Raw genomic sequence first — 17,240 nt, forward strand, 5'->3', positions numbered from 1 at the left:
TATTACATCCTTCAGGTCTTTCAAAATGAGAATGTATTTGTGTATTATTTGTATAATTAAGTAGTGATTTAAAAAATACCTTTGAAAATAGAAAACAGGAAGGGATAAAAAAGAAAAGAAAAGAAATCAATCTCTAGGGCCAACAGGACCCACATTTGAATCCTAGCTGTGCTATCTATCAAACTCTGTGCAAACTCTTAAATGCTCTAAGGTTCAGTTTCCTCACCCATACAATGCCATAAGCATAGTATCAACTCTTCCTCAGGAAGGAAGAAAGAGAAGGATTTAATGAGAAAATGCATGTAGAGCCTGACACAGAGTAAGTGCTCCAAGAATATTATGATATTCCATTATATTATTGCATCCTCCTGCTTGACTACTCCCTCAGGCTGACCCTTCTTTCAGTCCCAGCCTTTCAAATTCCTGATATAGCTCCTTCCCTCTCTACCACCATCCTCCCCCAATGGCAGCTTAAACCAAAACCCCTTCCTTCCCCACCATTCTAACCTCAGGGATCTGTCAGGACGGACCAGAGGGTGGTCCCGCTCAGTGGCCTCCTCCACAGCCTGAGAGAGGGCATAGAGGCCTGAGAGCTGCAGGTCTGTGTCCAAGCTGGATATCTGCACGGTGGCCACGACTGCTGCCACATGCTGATCCAGGGAGCTGCGTGGACCAGGACCCCGCAAGCCTCTAGCCATTTCTGAAATTGGTGAGGGAAAGGTAGTGGCTTAAAAAAATTGAGGATGCTCCAAGTTGGAAGTGTTTAAAGGTCAAACCCAGTTACCCTACTGACATTTTAATACATTATTCATTACTGTAGCTTGCATTCTGAACTTTTCCAATTCTGTACCAGGGATTTAATAGCCAAACGCAGAAGATGAAGATATTCCAGAAAACAGACCCTCCTTTTCCAGGGATACTGAAGATAGGGAGCAGTGATTGGTTACACACACTCAAGGTCAAAGGAAGGAAGATGGATGGATGCTTCCAAAGCATTTTCCCATGCAACAGCAATCTTCCTCCACAGCTTTCCTCTACCCTAACTACTTCTGTGGGGACTGCCCGGGACTTGTTCCAACTTCTTCACCCTCCCTTCCCAGCACCTGACTCACCACTGGCTGCCTCCTTCATCTCAGGGGGAAGAACCATCCCCTCAGTCACCAGAAGTTGGTTAAACAGCTGTGAATCACTCTGTGCCATGGGGGGCTCAGTTTTTCCCTTGGCAGTGTCTGCATCTGCCTTTGGGGGCTCAGCTTTTGCTTTGGGAGACTCAGTCTCTTCTTCTGAGAAGCTGACCTCCAACTTGGACTCCTCTTCTGGATTTGGAGAACATGAGTGACTTCGTGAAGAAGACGAGATGCTCAGTTCATCAGGCAGCAGTGCATACTTGGTGTAGATTTGGGAGTTGAGCAGGTCACTGAGGGTACTGCCCTCAAACCGATTACTGAGCACCTGCAGCAGACCCTCAGCCATCTCTACAGGCACGGAGATTTCCCCCAAGGCCTTTTCACCCAGGGTCTGTCAACAGAAGGAGGTATGCATTTCAGGGACGGGCAGACGCAAAGGTCCTAGGGGACAGTAATAGACAGGGTGGCCGCCTCCCGCCATGACTTCCACACTTCTACATACCAGACCTCACGGGATTTATCTCCTTCCCCAGCAGGCCCCCTCATACTCTCTCATCTCTAGCTCCAGCCTCCCCCTAAGCACTCCCTTATCTAGAACTCCCTTAGAGAATCTCACCTCCAAATCCACTACAAACCAAGTATCTCAGGCCTAAGATACCTCATCCAGGTTCTCCCGAAGATTCTGGAGAATTGGCTGCTGCTCACATACATCCAGCTTCTTGATGAAGAAGAGCAGCTCCCACCACTCAGCCTGAGTCAGGTATCCCAATCGCTCATTCTTCTGAGGCTCAGGCTGGAGGTATGGCAAAGAGTAGAGCCCCTCCACAGGTTTCCAGTCCCAGGAGGGAAGTGCTGAGGATATAGGCACAGGGGTGTCGTCATCCAACAGGAACAGAGTGCATTTCTGAATCTCTGGGGCAGCTCCTAGTCAGGAGTAGCTTTGTCCCAGTCCTACTCCTCTGCTCAAAGACATGCTGTCCATGTGCCCTCTAAGGCTCACCTGTGCCCAGCAGAGGAGCCCCTGCCCCCTTCTCCACAGCTCCTGAAGCCGCATCCTCAGCAGCTTCCTCAGGGCCCAAGATCTCCAGCATGTGCCAGTGCACCCAGTAGGTGCGGCCCGTTGACTGCCAGAAGACCTGGTATGGAGGGAAGAAGAAAGAAGGACGAATTGGCCTCTGACCCCTGGGTGGTGCAGGCTTGAGAGGATAAGGCTGGGCACACAGTCCTCAGATGCACACCTGACTAAGCTTCAGAAAGCCTCTGTATGGCAAAAGACTCCACTCTCCAAAGGGTGGGCCCTGCCTCTCATCTCCTCCTGACCTTGATGGCCTCTGCTCTGACACTCCCTCCCAGCCAACTCCATGGGTGGGGGCTAGAGGGTGTCTCTATATATCAGCTGTGTTTCCCGGGTGTGAGTCTGCTTGGCCTCATAGCCCACCCACTCCCACTAGATTTTCTCAGCCTTCCAAATTTTCCCAACCCCCTTTAACCATTCTAATCCCCTTGGGGGTTTTCTCCATGGGTGGCCTGCCAGAGAGCCCCCTACTTGGAAGCCCCACCTATACCTTTCCACCTAGATCCCCAACAGTGTCCCACACATGACCTCTGCCCTTGCTCACCTGCACAGGGGGCACGCCATTGTTGCTTTGCCGGAACTCGCCCTCGTCCCCAGCGCTGACCTCCTCGTAGTCATCCAGCATGCGAACTCGCATCCCAGCCTGCAGCGTCTCTCGCACGTACTCACCATAGCCACAGCGACTCGAGAATTCAGAGCGCTGACGGAAGGCCCGTTCTTGCTTTCTAGGGGTGGCAACCATGGCAGGGAGCAAAAGACTAGGGCCTGAAACGCAGGGCTGAAAGATGGACCGCGTTGGCCGCGGTGATGACGTGCTCTGTTCGCTGAGGTTCCGGGCCCAGCCCATGCTTCGCACCAGCTCTGAGATGAGGCTGCCCACAGCCATACTGAACTCCAGCTCCCGCTGCCCCCGGCTTTTCTCCCGGCTGAACTCCCTTGGGGACAGGGAGCCTTGGTCTCCAGCCCCTGGCTCTGGACTGTTATTCAGCTGATCCAGCAGGGAGGTGACACATAGGTAACGTTTCACCAGGGAGAAGAGCAGCTTTCCTGGGATCTGTAGGACACAGTCCGTGGTGTAGGTGCATCTTTTCCCAGCTTCAGCCCCTCTCCTTTCCCCACAATATCATGTTCTACAGAAAAATGTAAATGCCTTATCCCCACACTTGTAGGTCTAAAACTGTGATTTATATAACACACAAGGAGTTCCTGGGGTCTAATCTCAGAAATTCTGAGTGGGGAGGCAAGCTCGAACCTTCATTTTAACAAGCTCCCCAAGTGGCTCTGGTGCGGACGCATAATCCCGAACCACATTTTCAGAAGTGACGTCCTAGGCCTTGTACACAGCATTTCCCCCATAGCTGCCAGAGTACCTGAGGCAGATGAATGCCCTCAAAGGCCATGCAGTGTTCCTCAGAGGATGTGGTCTCTGCAAACAGCTCCAGCAAAGTATAGCGGCTGTCAAAATCCATGTGCTGCTCGATGCCATCTTGCTGGCTCAGTGACAGAAGGACGTGAGCCCGACTCCCTGTAATCCATACCCAGTCTGTATCTTCTCAATCCCCAATACTTCCCCTGCCTTTCCTAAACTATCTATCTCCTACCCCAGGGGCTTTCAAACTTCTTTGCAACTGAGACTCTCCCAGGAAGGTATATACATTTTACTTGGTAACCTGATATACACATACGTACAACTGAAACATATATTTAATGCTACATAACTTATCTTGCCAAGTGCTACCTACTAGTTATTCTACATTAAAAAGTGTTGGTTGTAACCCACCAAACTGATTTCACAATCAACAAATTTCAACCCACCACTTAAAAATATAAACCTACCCTAGTCTCTTCTCTGCCACTGCACTGAGAATGGACAGATAAACCAGGTACTATTATTTTTTCCTATTTATATACCTGTAATAGTTTATTAATTTATACTTTTTTTTTTTTGCATTGAATTGGTATTCAGCAATTCAAGAACTAGGAGTTCTTACAGAGTTGGGCAATCCCTCCTCTTTCTGTTTTTACTCCTCCTGGCCCCAATTTCTCCAGTACTTTCCTTCTTCCCCTGACTGTCTCTTACCAGCATCGTGGGCTGCCAGAGCCTGCAGCATCTTGCCAGCACTCCGACGGATCTGAGGCTCAGGGTTGCATAACATGTGCATAAGCAGGTCCAGGGCTCCTGTCTCCCTGAAGACCCCAGTGAGGGGCCCAATGCTGGCATAGGCACTGAGCACATGGATGGTGTGGAGCACAGCAGCTGTGAGGCTCGAGGTCCCACCTTCTGCCAGCTGCCTGGCAGCCCTGCGCACCAGTGCCCGCACATCAGCCTCCATCTCTCCCATTGCTGTGTCATCCAGACCTCCGGGATCGCAGGAAAAGCTTCCTGAACCCCCAGCTTGTTCATGCTGAGGTCCCTTAGATAGAGCCCGCTCACCTAACAGCATGGGGCAGTTGGCGTAGACTTCGGGGGTTGACAGCCACATGAGGATGTGCTCTGTCCTACCCTCTTCCACACCCACTCTGCTCACTTCCCCACACTTCAGAACACTCCATCGGATGAGGTATTCAGGATGCCCATCATGCCCAGGCCGCTGTCGAATAAGCTCTTCAGGATATGCCTGCAGCTGGGGCCCCAAGGGCACCATGACGTCCCCAGCGCGCCGTTCCCCCACCATCCTGACCTCCTGGGACACAGAAGGAGAAAGATAAAGGTAATGAGGGCAAAGGAAAAGACTACACCGATGGGGTGGAACGTTGAGACATAGATTGGGTGCAGGGTGGAAGTTACAGGCCAAATAGAAAAAGCCAAGCATAGGATGAAATATATAACGTGAACATACTTTGGGATTTATAAGGAAGGAGAATGCAGTGGAAACAACAACAGGATGAAACGAAGGGGTTTAAGAGATGGAAGAGGTTACAAGAGAGGATAAGAAGAAAAGGGTAACAAAAAGAATGACAGTTAAGCAGGACAGTCTGAGCAGAAGAGCAGTATGGCTGAGGGCTACAGATCAAGACTTAGAAGGATAACATGGGTGGGCAGACAGGACAGCAGCATGGGAGACAGTGGGGCAGAACAAATGTGGATAGTCAGGATGCAGGAGGGGTAGGAGAGGGAGTAAAAATGACAGCATAAAGCTGGAAGGTGGATATAAACGAGTGGGCCATAGCAGATAGAGAAAACAGACAACGGAGGCTGGGCAGTGGGCACCCACATCCAGATAACTGGATGGGAAAGTGTATCAGAGTATTGTGAGCAGGAGAGGGGCTGAAGGGGCCAGATTATATTATAGGAAAAAAGACCAGGACCCACCTGGCACTTAAGCTGTATGTAGGGTGAGGTTCATAAATATGGAGATGGTGATCATGGAGTTGAAGGGTAGGAAATAAGGTCAGGAGATGATGAAGATATTAGAGACGCAATATGGCACAGAGGAGAGTCAGATTAAGAGTGACTTCGAATTCTGGCTCTTTCACTTACTCTGTGATTATTTTTTGGACAAGTTGCTTCATCCCTGAACCTCAGTTCCCTTCTCTTCAACATGGTAACAGTATTCATACCCACCCCATGAAGCTGTGGTAAAAACTAAATAAGATCATGTATGTAAAGCACCTAGAGCAGCCGCTAGCACATCGTGAGAGCTCAGTAAACACAATCTAATATTCTTAGCTGGAGAAGGGAGGGGCAGTCCTCAGATAAATTTAGTCATTAAGCCAAAAGATGATAAATGGGAGTGGGAAGACGACTAAGCTGGTGATCAGGAAAAGGTATGTGTGATATAAAGCAGAATGGGGACAATGGGGAGTGGTAAGAGTAGGAATGGGGGGGGGGGCGGGGATAGAAGACGACAGAAGAAAAGCGTGAAGAAGAGGGGAAACATGGGATGTGGACCTCAATGGGGGCAGGGGTCCTAGTAGTGTGGCGGGGGTCGGGGTGGGATTGGGGGGACAAGGCAGGGAAGTGACTTAGCGATGGACAACCGATGAGCAGGGTGAAGTAAAACAACCGATGGGCTAAAGTGGGGGGTAGAAGCAGAACTATCATGGGCCTAGAACAGAAGCTGTAAACTGAGCTGTGGGGGTGAGGTCTGGACCTGGGGATGAGACAGCAGGTAGACGCGTGTAGGAAGGTCAGGCCCAAGCTTGCAGACCATGGGGTGGCGGAGGCCACTAGGGCAGCGGAACGGCTTTAGGAGGCGGGGTGAGGATGGGGGGGCGCGGTCCGAGGAGGCTGACAGGACCGAGAGAATCTCAGAGAGCAAGACCTGGCTCCCGTCGTCAACCCCACGGAGACCGCGTCTGGGAGCGGGAAGGGAACGCGGCAGGGACTGGGTCGCCTCAGGACCCTCCTCTCACCTCCCACCGCCCGGCTTGGCCCTCGCTGGGAGCCAGCGGCCGGTCCCGCCGTCCTGGCCCCGCCTCTTCAGCAGCTCCCTTCCGGGTCACACCGCGAGGGAGGGCCCGGCCCGGCTTCTACGGGTCCCCCAACGGCCCACAGTCGAGCGTGGCGGAAGGGTGCGCGAGTGGAGCATGCGTAGTGGCCGCGCCGCTGCGTTGGGGGCGCGCTGCAGTCAGAGGCGGCGCTCGCTGTCGCGTTGCTCCTCGTTGCAGAGGTACGCAGCGCTTTCCCTCCATCACCTCAGAAGCGGCATTGGCATGCAGTGGGTCGGCTTCCCCATCCACCAGAAACCTACACCTTCAGCCCGGAGCTGCCCTTTGGGTTTTCACGAGGTCACGTGGCCATGAGTTTCCCAAACCCAAACTCCTTAAGCAGTGGTTTGGCTTGGTTGAGTCACTTTACCTATAAATTAATATGGCTCATCTGTGTGTTGGCCTAAACACCTAACAAAACCATGCACAAAGATAAAGGCTCCAGCTCCCCGAAATGTTCCTTAGATTAAGCCGCAGGGTTATACAGCCCAAAGCTCCCCTTAGCTTTGCCCTTGTTCTCATCAAGCAGCCAGGCTTGCATCTCAGAGCAACGTTTAGAGTTTGATTCCTTTTCATTCTTCCCTCCCTCCCTACACGGAGAAACGGAGGCAAAGACCCCACTGTCTGTGCACAAAAATGATACATTTATTGAAAGAGTATTTTTTTAATACAAAAGAAAGCTCTGTACATAGGACTGTGACCATGTCCACTATTCCTGGGTCAGCATCCCAGGGGAAGTAGAAACCACTTACATACACACTCCACATTCATACACACGCACACACACACACACTCAGGCACACACACTTGCACACACATGCACACGCGCACGCACATACACACACACACTCCAGAGCCACCAAGGAAGGGAAACACCAAGGGTTGCTGCACATATAAATGCCACCTCATCCCTGACGCACACATGTTCTCCCAAGGCCACGCTCACACAACACACATTATAAGCACTTTGCCTGATTCACTCACTGGGTCTGTCTTTCACGAGAAGGAGAGGAGGAATTCATCAGTCTCCTTCCCTGGGTGGGGGAGTGGGGAGTGAGTGAATGATCGTGGAGTGAAACAAGAGCAGAGAAAGGGGGCTGGGCAGTTACAGACCTGAGTCCCAAGCTCCCCCACTCTCTGGCCCCTGATTTGCCATGCCCCAGCCTTGTAAGCCACCCATAAACCCCAGCTATCTCCAGGAGAAAGCCCAGAATGGTGACTTCCATCTTGGTACCCCAAACTGGGGCAAGACAGCAATGGGGGTTAGAGGTTACAGGGGTTCTCAAACATGTCGGCAAATCATCCCCTTGATAACTAGGCTGTGCACAAAAACTTCCCCCACCCCTTCACCTAATCACAGAAGCAGGATTGTTCTTCCTGAAGGCAGTCACAGGGGTTAATAAAACTCCACCCCAACTGCTGCCCTGTTCTGAAAAAAAGCTCCCTTTCTGGATATAGGGGTTGAAGGTAGGCTCTGACACAGGGTAAAAGACCCTCCCCCTATGCTGGCCCATCCTCAAGGTCTACCCCGTAGCGGGCAGAGTGGGGTAGGGCACGGCCCCTGTACAAATTACATAAATACTGAGGTTACACTTAGAAAAATAAAGTCATTTTCTTCAAGGCTTTTTGTCTTAATTTAAAAAAGTTACAGTAGCTGCTCACTCCCTGGGAGAGCTGCCCATTTCTGGCTCCCCTATCTCTATACTCAGCCCAAGAGCTGCTCCCGTTTCTTCTGCCCCCCATTCCTGCCTCTCACCCCCTCCCAGACCCCACCCTGCTCACTGCAACTTGGGCCCCAGGCAGCTGCAGGCCTGGGGGAGCGCAAGGCTGCAATGCCCATGTGTGTGGCACAAATGAAGTCAGTTGCCTCTACCTGACACCCTCCCACCCCCGCCCCCACATTTGGTCTCCCTCTTCCCTCTCCCTTGCAACAGCCCTAAAGGGCAAAAAGAGACCCAGGGCTGTGGGTCACCCTCCCCACCCCGTTGGGGCATGGCCTGAGGGCCCCTCCCCCGGTTTTCTCCTGGAAACAACCCAGGACCGGGCAATCCCAGAATCTCCCCTACACACTGGTGGGCCCCGAGCTCATGGGGTGGCTCTGTCCCCAGAGGCCCAGCCAGTTCCGGGGAGCCCCAGGGCTCCCCAGGGAAGGGGAGCTTGGGGAGGGAGGGGAACGAGAAAAACGCCATAAAAAAAAGTTTAAATATTTTAAAAATATATATTTATAGATTTGTTTTCACTTCGTCTCCTCAAATAAAAAGTTCAAAATCAACTTTAAGTAAAGCAGCTGGGAGGAGAGGGGGGGAAGACAGGGTGAGAGGGAACACTGGTGGTTCCCTCCAACCCGGGAGTCCCTGGAGTCCCAAGGGGATTGGCAAGGCAGGGCAGGGCAGATGGCCCCAGAAACCTGCTCTGTGCACAGGCCCAGTTCTCAGGAGCTGCAGAGACAACGGGGCGGCAGCGTGAGGGAAGAAGCCCCATCTCCCCAGGTGGCTCCCTGAGGGGCAGGGGTAGGGCTTTTTTTGTCCAGCCTGTGACAGACACAGGGCTGACAGAGTCAGCAAGGCTGGGAGAGGACCCCAACTGCTTCCTCAGGGGGAACACGGTGCCTAGTCCCACAGAGGCCTATGTGTGGGAAGGTGGGGCACGGTCCCATTGGATAAGCTAATACTCATGGCAAACATGGAGCCAAGCTGGCAAGGGGAGTCTGAGGAGGGAGGACAGCCCCACCATCAACAGAAAATGGGAGGTGGAGCTAGGAGGGGAGGGTGAGGGAGGACGGGGTGGAGGGCAGGCTGGCCCATTTCTTTGGCTGGAGTGAGAGGGCTCAGTCCCGTGGCTGCCCACTCCTCCTCCCTGCCTCCCTCCTGCGGCCCGTCAACATGTGTGTAAAGAAAACGTGAAAAGGCAACAATAAATAAGTGGTGCCATCCCTTGGGCCATCTGTCCAGGGCGGCAGGGCGGATCAGTCACTCTTGGTGCTGTGGGCGGCGTCCAGGTTCACCACCTGTAACTCGGTGAGGTTGCTGCTGCTCCCAGCCTGCTGCCCTATCACAGCCATCTGGAGGGAAAAGGATGTGTAAGGAAGAGGGACCAGCCAGGGGAAGCTCCCACTGCTTGCCTGCCTGTCCACCACAGGCCTGACCAGGAAAACAGGCCTCCTGACTAGGGATCTTGGCTTTGACCAATAGGTAAATTGAATCCCCAAGGTCAAGATAAAGAAATGGCTGGCTGGCTGGCTGGCATGGGGTGAAGGGTGCCCCCCACCTACCTGGTGAAGCTGAACTGCAGAAACAGGGATCTGCACTGTCCCAGATGGTGCCGTCAGGAACACCTGGGGGACACCACCTGCAGTGGGAAACCACAAAAGATACTCAAATCGCCTGCTCAAGTGAAACTTCCAGATTATCGGAGAAGTGATGATACATGCACAAGTGACCCGGTAAGCCTCAGACATACGTGCCCAAAGGTGAGTGTCCAAATGTGTCCGTGTCCATGTGTGCATGTAGGTATGCGTTTTCAAGTGTGCATATGTAGCCTAGTGAACAGCTATGGGTGTCAAAATATATGTGCAAGCATCTGTGTGTGTGTGTGTGTGTGTAGGTATATGTGTGGACATCCTAGTTTGTGTATGTGAATGTGTACATCTAGGTGTATATGTGGGGGACCATTTGAGTATGTGGTATATAAGGGAGGAAATGGTCCTCCTTTTCTCAGCCCTACCCCACAACTCACCTTGTTCCTGGACCTGGCTGTGGGACACCTGCATGGTGGATGGCGCCTGGGAGAAGGCATTGAGCACGGTGAGGCTGCCATCAGCCAAGCCCGAGGTGGGTGCATACATCACCGCATGGGGACTAGGGTACATCATGTGGCCGCCCACAGTTGTGGGCACGGATGACGTCATGATGGTGGCGGGCAATGTCACTGGCAAACACAGACACACATCTGTGAGGTTGGCAATGGCCCCCATCCCACTCCCAGGAATTCCAGGACTCCAGAGCCCTCATGACACTTCCCAGGTCAGAAGTGGGAGAAGACTCATTCCTCTGCTCCCTTTCATCAACTAAGAAAAGCCTTATTTTTTTCTTGAACACAAGAGCACCAACCTTTAATTGTATCCTATCACATTGTACCATTCAATTGTCTATCTGCTGAATTCTTTGTTCCCAGAACCTAAGGCCCTGGGAAAAACAAAGATTACAATGACTGACCCACTCCAAGGAAACTCACATACTCCCTTTTCAGGGGGTTCCATTATCCCATTTTTATTTGTTCTCACTTCTCCCTCTTTCTAAACGTGTGGCTAACAAACTCATCTTTTAAACATCAAACGTTAACGTGCATAAGGTCACCTGGGATCTTGTTAAAAAGCAGATTCTAATTCAGTAGGTTTGGGGTAAGACTTAAGAGTCTGCATTTCTATCAAGCTCCCAGATGATGCTAGGCTTCTGTCCATAGACCACACCTTGTGTAACAAGACTGTCACTAACAAGAACTTAAAATTAATTTTATTTTGAAAGTGTCTCATCATTTCTGAAATGACTAGAGACACCAAGAGGAATTACAGCTACTCAGAACCTAGGATACCCTCCCACAAGGAAACTGCTTTATAAATCTTTCCTGATAATTAAGCAAACATGTGTCTTTGGGCAAGTAACTTCTTTCCGGGCCTCCAGCTTCTCATCTGAATGAAGAGAAGCGTGGCCTCAATGCTCCCTAATTTCTTCCTGGAATCCATAGCCCTACCACAGGGCAGGATTCCAAACCCAGCCATCCTCACCTGACTTTCCCATAAAGGATTAGAATAAGGGTTAAGCCAAATGCCTCCATCTCCACATTAAGAAATTCTCAGACCTTAGTTATAGGAGGGATATTGCTGGGCACTTTGCTGCTAGGCCTCATGAATGAGGCAGGGCAGGGAGGTAAGAGTTTTGAGCTATACCTGTCCCGCTGGAGGAGGTCTGCGTGAGGTCTGTGCTGCTGTCGCGAGAGGGAGACGCTTGCTGTGGGGCCTGGTGCACCTGAATGGCCTGCACTGGGACCTGCTGGGCCACTGCCCCACCTATGAGACACAGAGACTTACTCATGTTCTGTCCTACCCATCCACCACCTGCACCAAGCACCCACAAACAACCCTAGGCCCAGGGTCTGGCACACTGCTCCCCAATTCCCATAGCTATCTTTCCTGGGAGCTAAAGAGGCCCTTCGTGTCCTGAATCTTGTCTCCATAGGTTTCTGCCCTCTGCTCGTGCCCTTCCCTCCTCCTCCCACCCCAGGCCTTGCCTCTGCCTCCTTGGTTGACATAGGAGCTAGCACTGAACCATCAAGGACATGACCTATCCTCCACTCAAGGTAGGGAAGTGGTGGAATGTCTATGGTCCCTGTGGCAGTGGGGGGCACAGGGCTGGGCTAGCTAGACAAGGCCAGAGAGTATGGTTGAAACTTATTGACAAGGATAATAGGGGTCCCAGTGGGGAAGGGTGTGCCTACCAGTGGGACATAAGAGGCTTCTCTCAGGCTCTGGCCCCTGCCCACCCTCCTTCTAGCAGGGAAAGAGGTTCTCCTTGTGCCAGCCCTAAACCCACTCTTGGCACCTTCAGTTTGCCTCTTGTGACTTGACTCACCGGGCATGAGGGTGAAGCTGGTAGGCAGCTGCATGAGGCCTCCGGAGGAGACAGGGCCACTGCCTGTACTCTTCAGCACAGTCCCGTTGGCACTGCTGACAGCGCTGGGGCTGACGCTAGCAGACACTGGTGCCAGGTAGTTTGTGATGGGGAAGGAGGGGCCGCTGCTGACTTGCATGGTGGTAGAGGTGCTGGGTGCTGTTTGGATGGTGGAGGTGGTACCCGGCAGGTTGGTGACTGTGAACGCGGGTTTCGGTGTGTCCTACACCCAGAGGAAAGATGCAGCAGTGAGCTTCTACCGGACCCTGCCCCTGCAGAGGCTTTGTGTGGCGTGACACAACCCAGACTGGAACCAGTGAACTTGGGTTCAAACCCCAGCTCTGCCATTTACCTGCCGTCTGACCCCTGGACAAGTTACTGAGCTGCTGAACTTCAGTTTCCTGTCTGTAAAAGGAGAAGACCTACCCCCATAGGTGTTGTGAAGATTAATAGGTTAACACACATAAAGTTCCTGACACCTAAAAAGAGCAGTAAGTATTTGCTGCTCTGCTGATGATACCATCCCAATTCCCTGAATTCTCTGCCCCAGTGGACTGTGGTAAATCACATCGGCTGGGGGACCAGGACACAGGGGTCTATTCCCGGCTCTGGCAGTGATCATCTATGTGACCCTGGGGAAATCACTTCCTCTTTCCGAGCCTCAGTTCTCCTCTTCTGTAAACATGAGGGGGCTGGGCTACTATGTCCTTTAAAAAATCTTTCCAGCTCTGATTTGCCAGGCTTCTGAGATAGGGACAAGAGTTTTTCAGGGAATTTAGGGTTTCAGAGAGATCTTGGGTGTTTGGCAATTAAGCACTCATGCCAAATACTTAACGATTTAAACTATCAATGGAATTTTTTAAATACATAATTTATTATTTTTTTATGTTTGTTTATTTATTTATTTTGAGAGAGCACGTGTGCACATGGGGAAAGGGCAGAGAGAGAGAGAATCCCAAGCAGGTTGTCAGCCGGAACCCTGAGGCAGAGCTTTATCTCACTAACCAGGAGATCGTGACCTGGGCTGAAATTAAGAGTCCGATGCTCAACCGACTGAGCCCCTATTAAATAGGCGCTCCTAGGGGCGCCTGGGTGGCGCAGTCGGTTAAGTGTCCGACTTCAGCCAGGTCACGATCTCACGGTCCGTGGGTTCGAGCCCCGCGTCGGGCTCTGGGCTGATGGCTCAGAGCCTGGAGCCTGTTTCCGATTCTGTGTCTCCCTCTCTCTCTGCCCCTCCCCCGTTCATGCTCTGTCTCTCTCTGTCCCAAAAATAAATAAAAACGTTGAAAAAAAAAATTTTTTTTAAATAGGCGCTCCGATTAAACTACCAAAGGAATTTATTCCTTCAACAAAGTTCCCTGGGAATAAATGAGCCCTACTGCTTCAAGAGTTTGCAATTACAGATGATAGGCCAGTAAGAAGGGGTATCCCAGAGCACTGACCCTCCCCTCAGCGAGCCTTTGTTCTTAGAAGGGGAAGGAGGAAGCCACAAACTGAGAACCAAGCCCAGAGAACTGAGGGGGTTCAAATACTGGGGGTGGGTCAGTGCGGGATGTTTGCTAGGCAGCTGAGCTCGAAGCCTCTGATTGGAGAAGGCGTTGCTAAGGCAAACAGTGCCGCTTCCTCCGATTGGCCAGTTAGTGAAGGGCCACCCGGAAGGTGGGGCTCCCCAGAGGAGCAATGGAGGAAGCCCCGCCCCCTCTCCTTACCGGGAAGAGGAAGGGGGAGGCGTAACTAGGGCCAGCATCCCTAGCAGCAGCGAATACACTCCGTAAACGTGCCCAGGCCCGGACATCCTGAAGAGGTAGGCGGCTGGCTAGTAAGGTAGTCTCCAGCCCAGTCAACGAGCCCGCCCGTCGACAGTGCTGGGTTCCCAGGACCCTGGAGCCCACGAGTGCTTCCTTCCTACTCCCTGGCAACTCAGCCTGCTGCGAGGGCAGGGCTAAGCTACGCCCCCGCCCCCAGCAGGGAGACAGCTGGCGGGAGGAATGCAAGGGCCCTGCCAGGCGGGCGGGCTGCAGGCGGGAGGCCGGCCTGGAGCCGGAGCCGGCCTTATAAGGGCACGGAGGCCGCCCGCTTATCTAGGGGGCCGGCCTCCTGTCAGGATGGCGAGGATGGACACCTGTCCCCTAGGATGAGGGGCACTAACCCGGCTCCATCCCACCTCGGTGGGCACCTATCCTGAGTGAGGGAGAGACGGGGACCCCCTCCCCTCTCTGCCGGTGAAGTCCCTCCCCTTCCTTCCCCTCAGGCGACCCAAACACACCTTGGTCTCCCCACTGCTGTCGGACTCCGACACCTGGTAGGTGAGGTCTGTCTCTTCAAAGCCCGTGGCACTCATTCTCTGGTCTGTGGTGGGGTCTGAACGGGGTGGAGAGTCTGGCGAGTTGAGGCAGGTCTGAATCAGTGCCTTGCCAGTCTCACTGGTGATCATTGGCTGCAGTTTGCGGGTGGCAAAGGTATACACATGGCCTGTTTCACTGGCCACCAGCAACAGCACCTGTGTCCCTGTCAGCGTGGACAGCTCATAGGCCTGGGGGTAGGGGGGAGGAGATGGGTAGGTCAGCCAAACTATTTCTCTCTACCTTCCTTGGGAAGTAGGGAAGAAAAGAAATACACAGTGATCTCAACCCCCTGTCCGCCCCCCTCTGCCCCCCAGGGACCTTCCTCTCCAGTGACTGGGGCAGGGAAAGGGTCTATCAAGATATCTGGAAGTGAGCTGGAGAGCAGAAGAACTACCATGCTCCTCCTTTGAGGAGCAGCCACTGACCTGCAGATACCTCAGGCACAGTCACAGCCCCCTAGTGACAGAATATATAACCTCAGGGGACTTGGGGTGGCAGGGGGCAGATAGCTGCTCCTGACTACAGCTTAGTGCCAAGAGCCTCATGGAGAGAGGGCTCTCACCCACTCTTCACTGTCACAGGAACCAAACTGAAGTTGCTATCACACTGTAAGTCACATTAGGGATAAGGGGCCACGCCAAGTAAGTTCTAAGCTGTCCCATGTTTCTTCCCAGAAACCACACAAGCCCTAACCTGTTGCCATTTGTCCTTCTGCCCTATAATACTGTGTTACCCCCTTTTTTCTTTCTTTGTCTTGATGCAGTAGCATCTGGAATGATGGGAGAGGAGACGGGGGCTAGATTAGCAGCTACCACCCTTCCATGAGCCCAGGAAGGAAACCAAGGGTGGCCCCATGGATGGTATCCTTACTCTCCCAAAAGTTCCACAACCCACCTTGGAAGCAGCTCTGGTTTCTATAGGGGACAGAAATAAACACTATCCAATGTCCCCAGGGTTCTAGCTTGTTTCCCAGTTCACCTGCTTCCATCCCTTCCCATATCTTCTACACCTCAAGACGGCTCCTTTCCTCATCCCTATTGACTGGATTGCTGGCTGGAAGAGGAAGAATTTCTAGGTACCTCTGCAAACCTCCCTGCCTTCCCCCAAACTCCATACACAGATTCTCCCTAGGGCTGGAAACACCACTTGTCCCAAAGGCAGATGGTTCTGAAGTCTGTCCTGCAGGGAGTGTGCAGGTTTCCAGTGGATGCAAAGGAAGACACATGGCCATCGCTCGACTCAGTCCCTGCTGCTCAGGGCAGCATCAGTTCTGCTTTGCTCCCTTACCTGGGGCTCTTAAGCCCCATTGGGTCATCATACCTGTCAGTCCTTCCAGCCAGCACTACTCTTGTGGTGCCCACCTTCTTCCCACACATGCTGGCTCATTGTTGTTACAGAGCTTCAGCCTCTTCACCTCCATACCTTCCCTTGGCCCCCTGCTTTTCCAGCACCCTCCCCCGAACACCAGAAGGCATTGGATCTAGTGACCCCCGCGTCTCATTAACCACCTTCCAAGCAGCCTCCAAGCTTCCCACAACCACTCTTCACCCCTTCACTCCGCAAGGGCCCCGTTCCTCTCTCGCGCCCGTCACTCCCACCTCGGCGCCTTTCCCCTCTTCTCTGGACGTTCGCGGCATCTCCCCTCTCCCCACATTTCCTTAGCGCCCCTCCCCTCTCGCCCTCCTGGGGTAACAGCTATACCCTCCCACACAGCTCCTGCAGACTCGCCGCCTCTCACCTCCGCCTCGGCTCTGCCTTCCTCCCGAGCTCCCCCTGCGCGTCCCCACCCTCCGTGTCCCCTGTGGCCGGCCAGCCTCCCGGCCCGGTACCTTCTTCATGATGCCCGTCTTCCTCTTGCTGAAGGTCGTGTAGCGCCGCAGTTTGTTGTCGATGAACTCCATCTTGATCTTCACGCGGCCCCGAGTCTTCTTACCCGGCTTGGCCCCGCTCACCGCGCCGCTCACCGGCCCATAGCCCCCGGTGGCCGCCGCCGCCGCCTCGGGCCCACCGACCACCACGCCGAGCTCCATCTCGCTCAGGCTCCGCTTCAGGCCGCGCCGCTCCGCGCCCAGCTCCTCCTCCTCACCCGACTCCGAGTCGCCCTCGCTGCCGCTGTAGAGGGCCCCCGCGGTGGGCGCCGGGGTGGTTGTCGCTGCTGCTGCAGCCTCCCTCTCGAGGCGGCCCGGCCCGAGCCCCGCGCCGTTCCCGGGAACCCGGCCCCCGTTAGCCCCGCGAGTCCCGCCGCCGCCGCCGCCGCCACCTCCCGGCCGCCCCGTCGGGGTCCGGTTCAGGCTGCCCCCCAGGGCCGAGCCCCGGCCCAGCGCCGCCGCGGCCCCAGCTTGGCTCGGTAACATGGCGCTCAATGCAGGAGGGCGGACGGGCAGTCAGCGAGGAATCGGAGCCGCCGCCGCCGCCGCCATCGGCTTCCCGGCTCAACCCGGCACTCCCGCTGCTGCTAGAGCCTCTATCGCTGCCGCCGCCGCCGCCGCTGCGAACCCGGGGCCCCTGCACGCCCGGGCCGACCTGGGCCCTCACTTTCCTGCCCCTGTGGCCCGGGTTGCCCCAGGCCGCTCGGAGCGCCCCCTGTCCGTATGCT

General features: G+C 53.8%; 2 protein-coding genes across 6 annotated transcripts in view; both read right to left on the reverse strand.

Moving 5' to 3' along the window:
* CUL9 (cullin 9) overlaps nt 1-6,627 on the reverse strand; it is a 36,709-nt gene extending 30,082 nt beyond the window's left edge. For 2 of the 5 annotated variants that reach the window (XM_047101670.1, XM_047101669.1), the window contains exons 1-8: nt 6,559-6,624; nt 4,283-4,886; nt 3,573-3,727; nt 2,747-3,256; nt 2,128-2,263; nt 1,786-1,979; nt 1,113-1,518; nt 508-700 (exon numbers count right to left, since the gene is read on the reverse strand). In XM_047101670.1, the coding sequence (XP_046957626.1) occupies nt 508-700; nt 1,113-1,518; nt 1,786-1,979; nt 2,128-2,263; nt 2,747-3,256; nt 3,573-3,727; nt 4,283-4,877 (2,189 nt within the window). In that variant the 5' untranslated portion in view covers nt 4,878-4,886; nt 6,559-6,624. Of the gene's footprint in view, nt 1-507; nt 701-1,112; nt 1,519-1,785; nt 1,980-2,127; nt 2,264-2,746; nt 3,257-3,572; nt 3,728-4,282; nt 4,887-6,558 lie in introns of all 5 variants that reach the window. The other 3 variants (XR_006966112.1, XM_047101671.1, XM_047101672.1) reach the window with 3 other exon arrangements.
* Nucleotides 6,628-7,254: 627 nt separating this feature from the next.
* SRF (serum response factor) lies at nt 7,255-17,240 on the reverse strand. The gene is made up of 7 exons (XM_047102273.1): nt 16,474-17,240; nt 14,566-14,832; nt 12,261-12,522; nt 11,579-11,698; nt 10,369-10,560; nt 9,905-9,981; nt 7,255-9,694 (listed from the first exon to the last, which is right to left on the reverse strand). Exons 1-7 carry the CDS (start codon nt 16,996-16,998, stop codon nt 9,599-9,601), a joined length of 1,539 nt encoding a protein of 512 aa, XP_046958229.1. The 5' UTR covers nt 16,999-17,240; the 3' UTR covers nt 7,255-9,598.

Source organism: Lynx rufus, unplaced genomic scaffold, assembly GCF_022079265.1.
Source record: "Lynx rufus isolate CCGP_SWC_20201006 ecotype Redwood Valley unplaced genomic scaffold, mLynRuf1.p SCAF_6, whole genome shotgun sequence".
Taxonomy (NCBI): domain Eukaryota; kingdom Metazoa; phylum Chordata; class Mammalia; order Carnivora; family Felidae; genus Lynx; species Lynx rufus.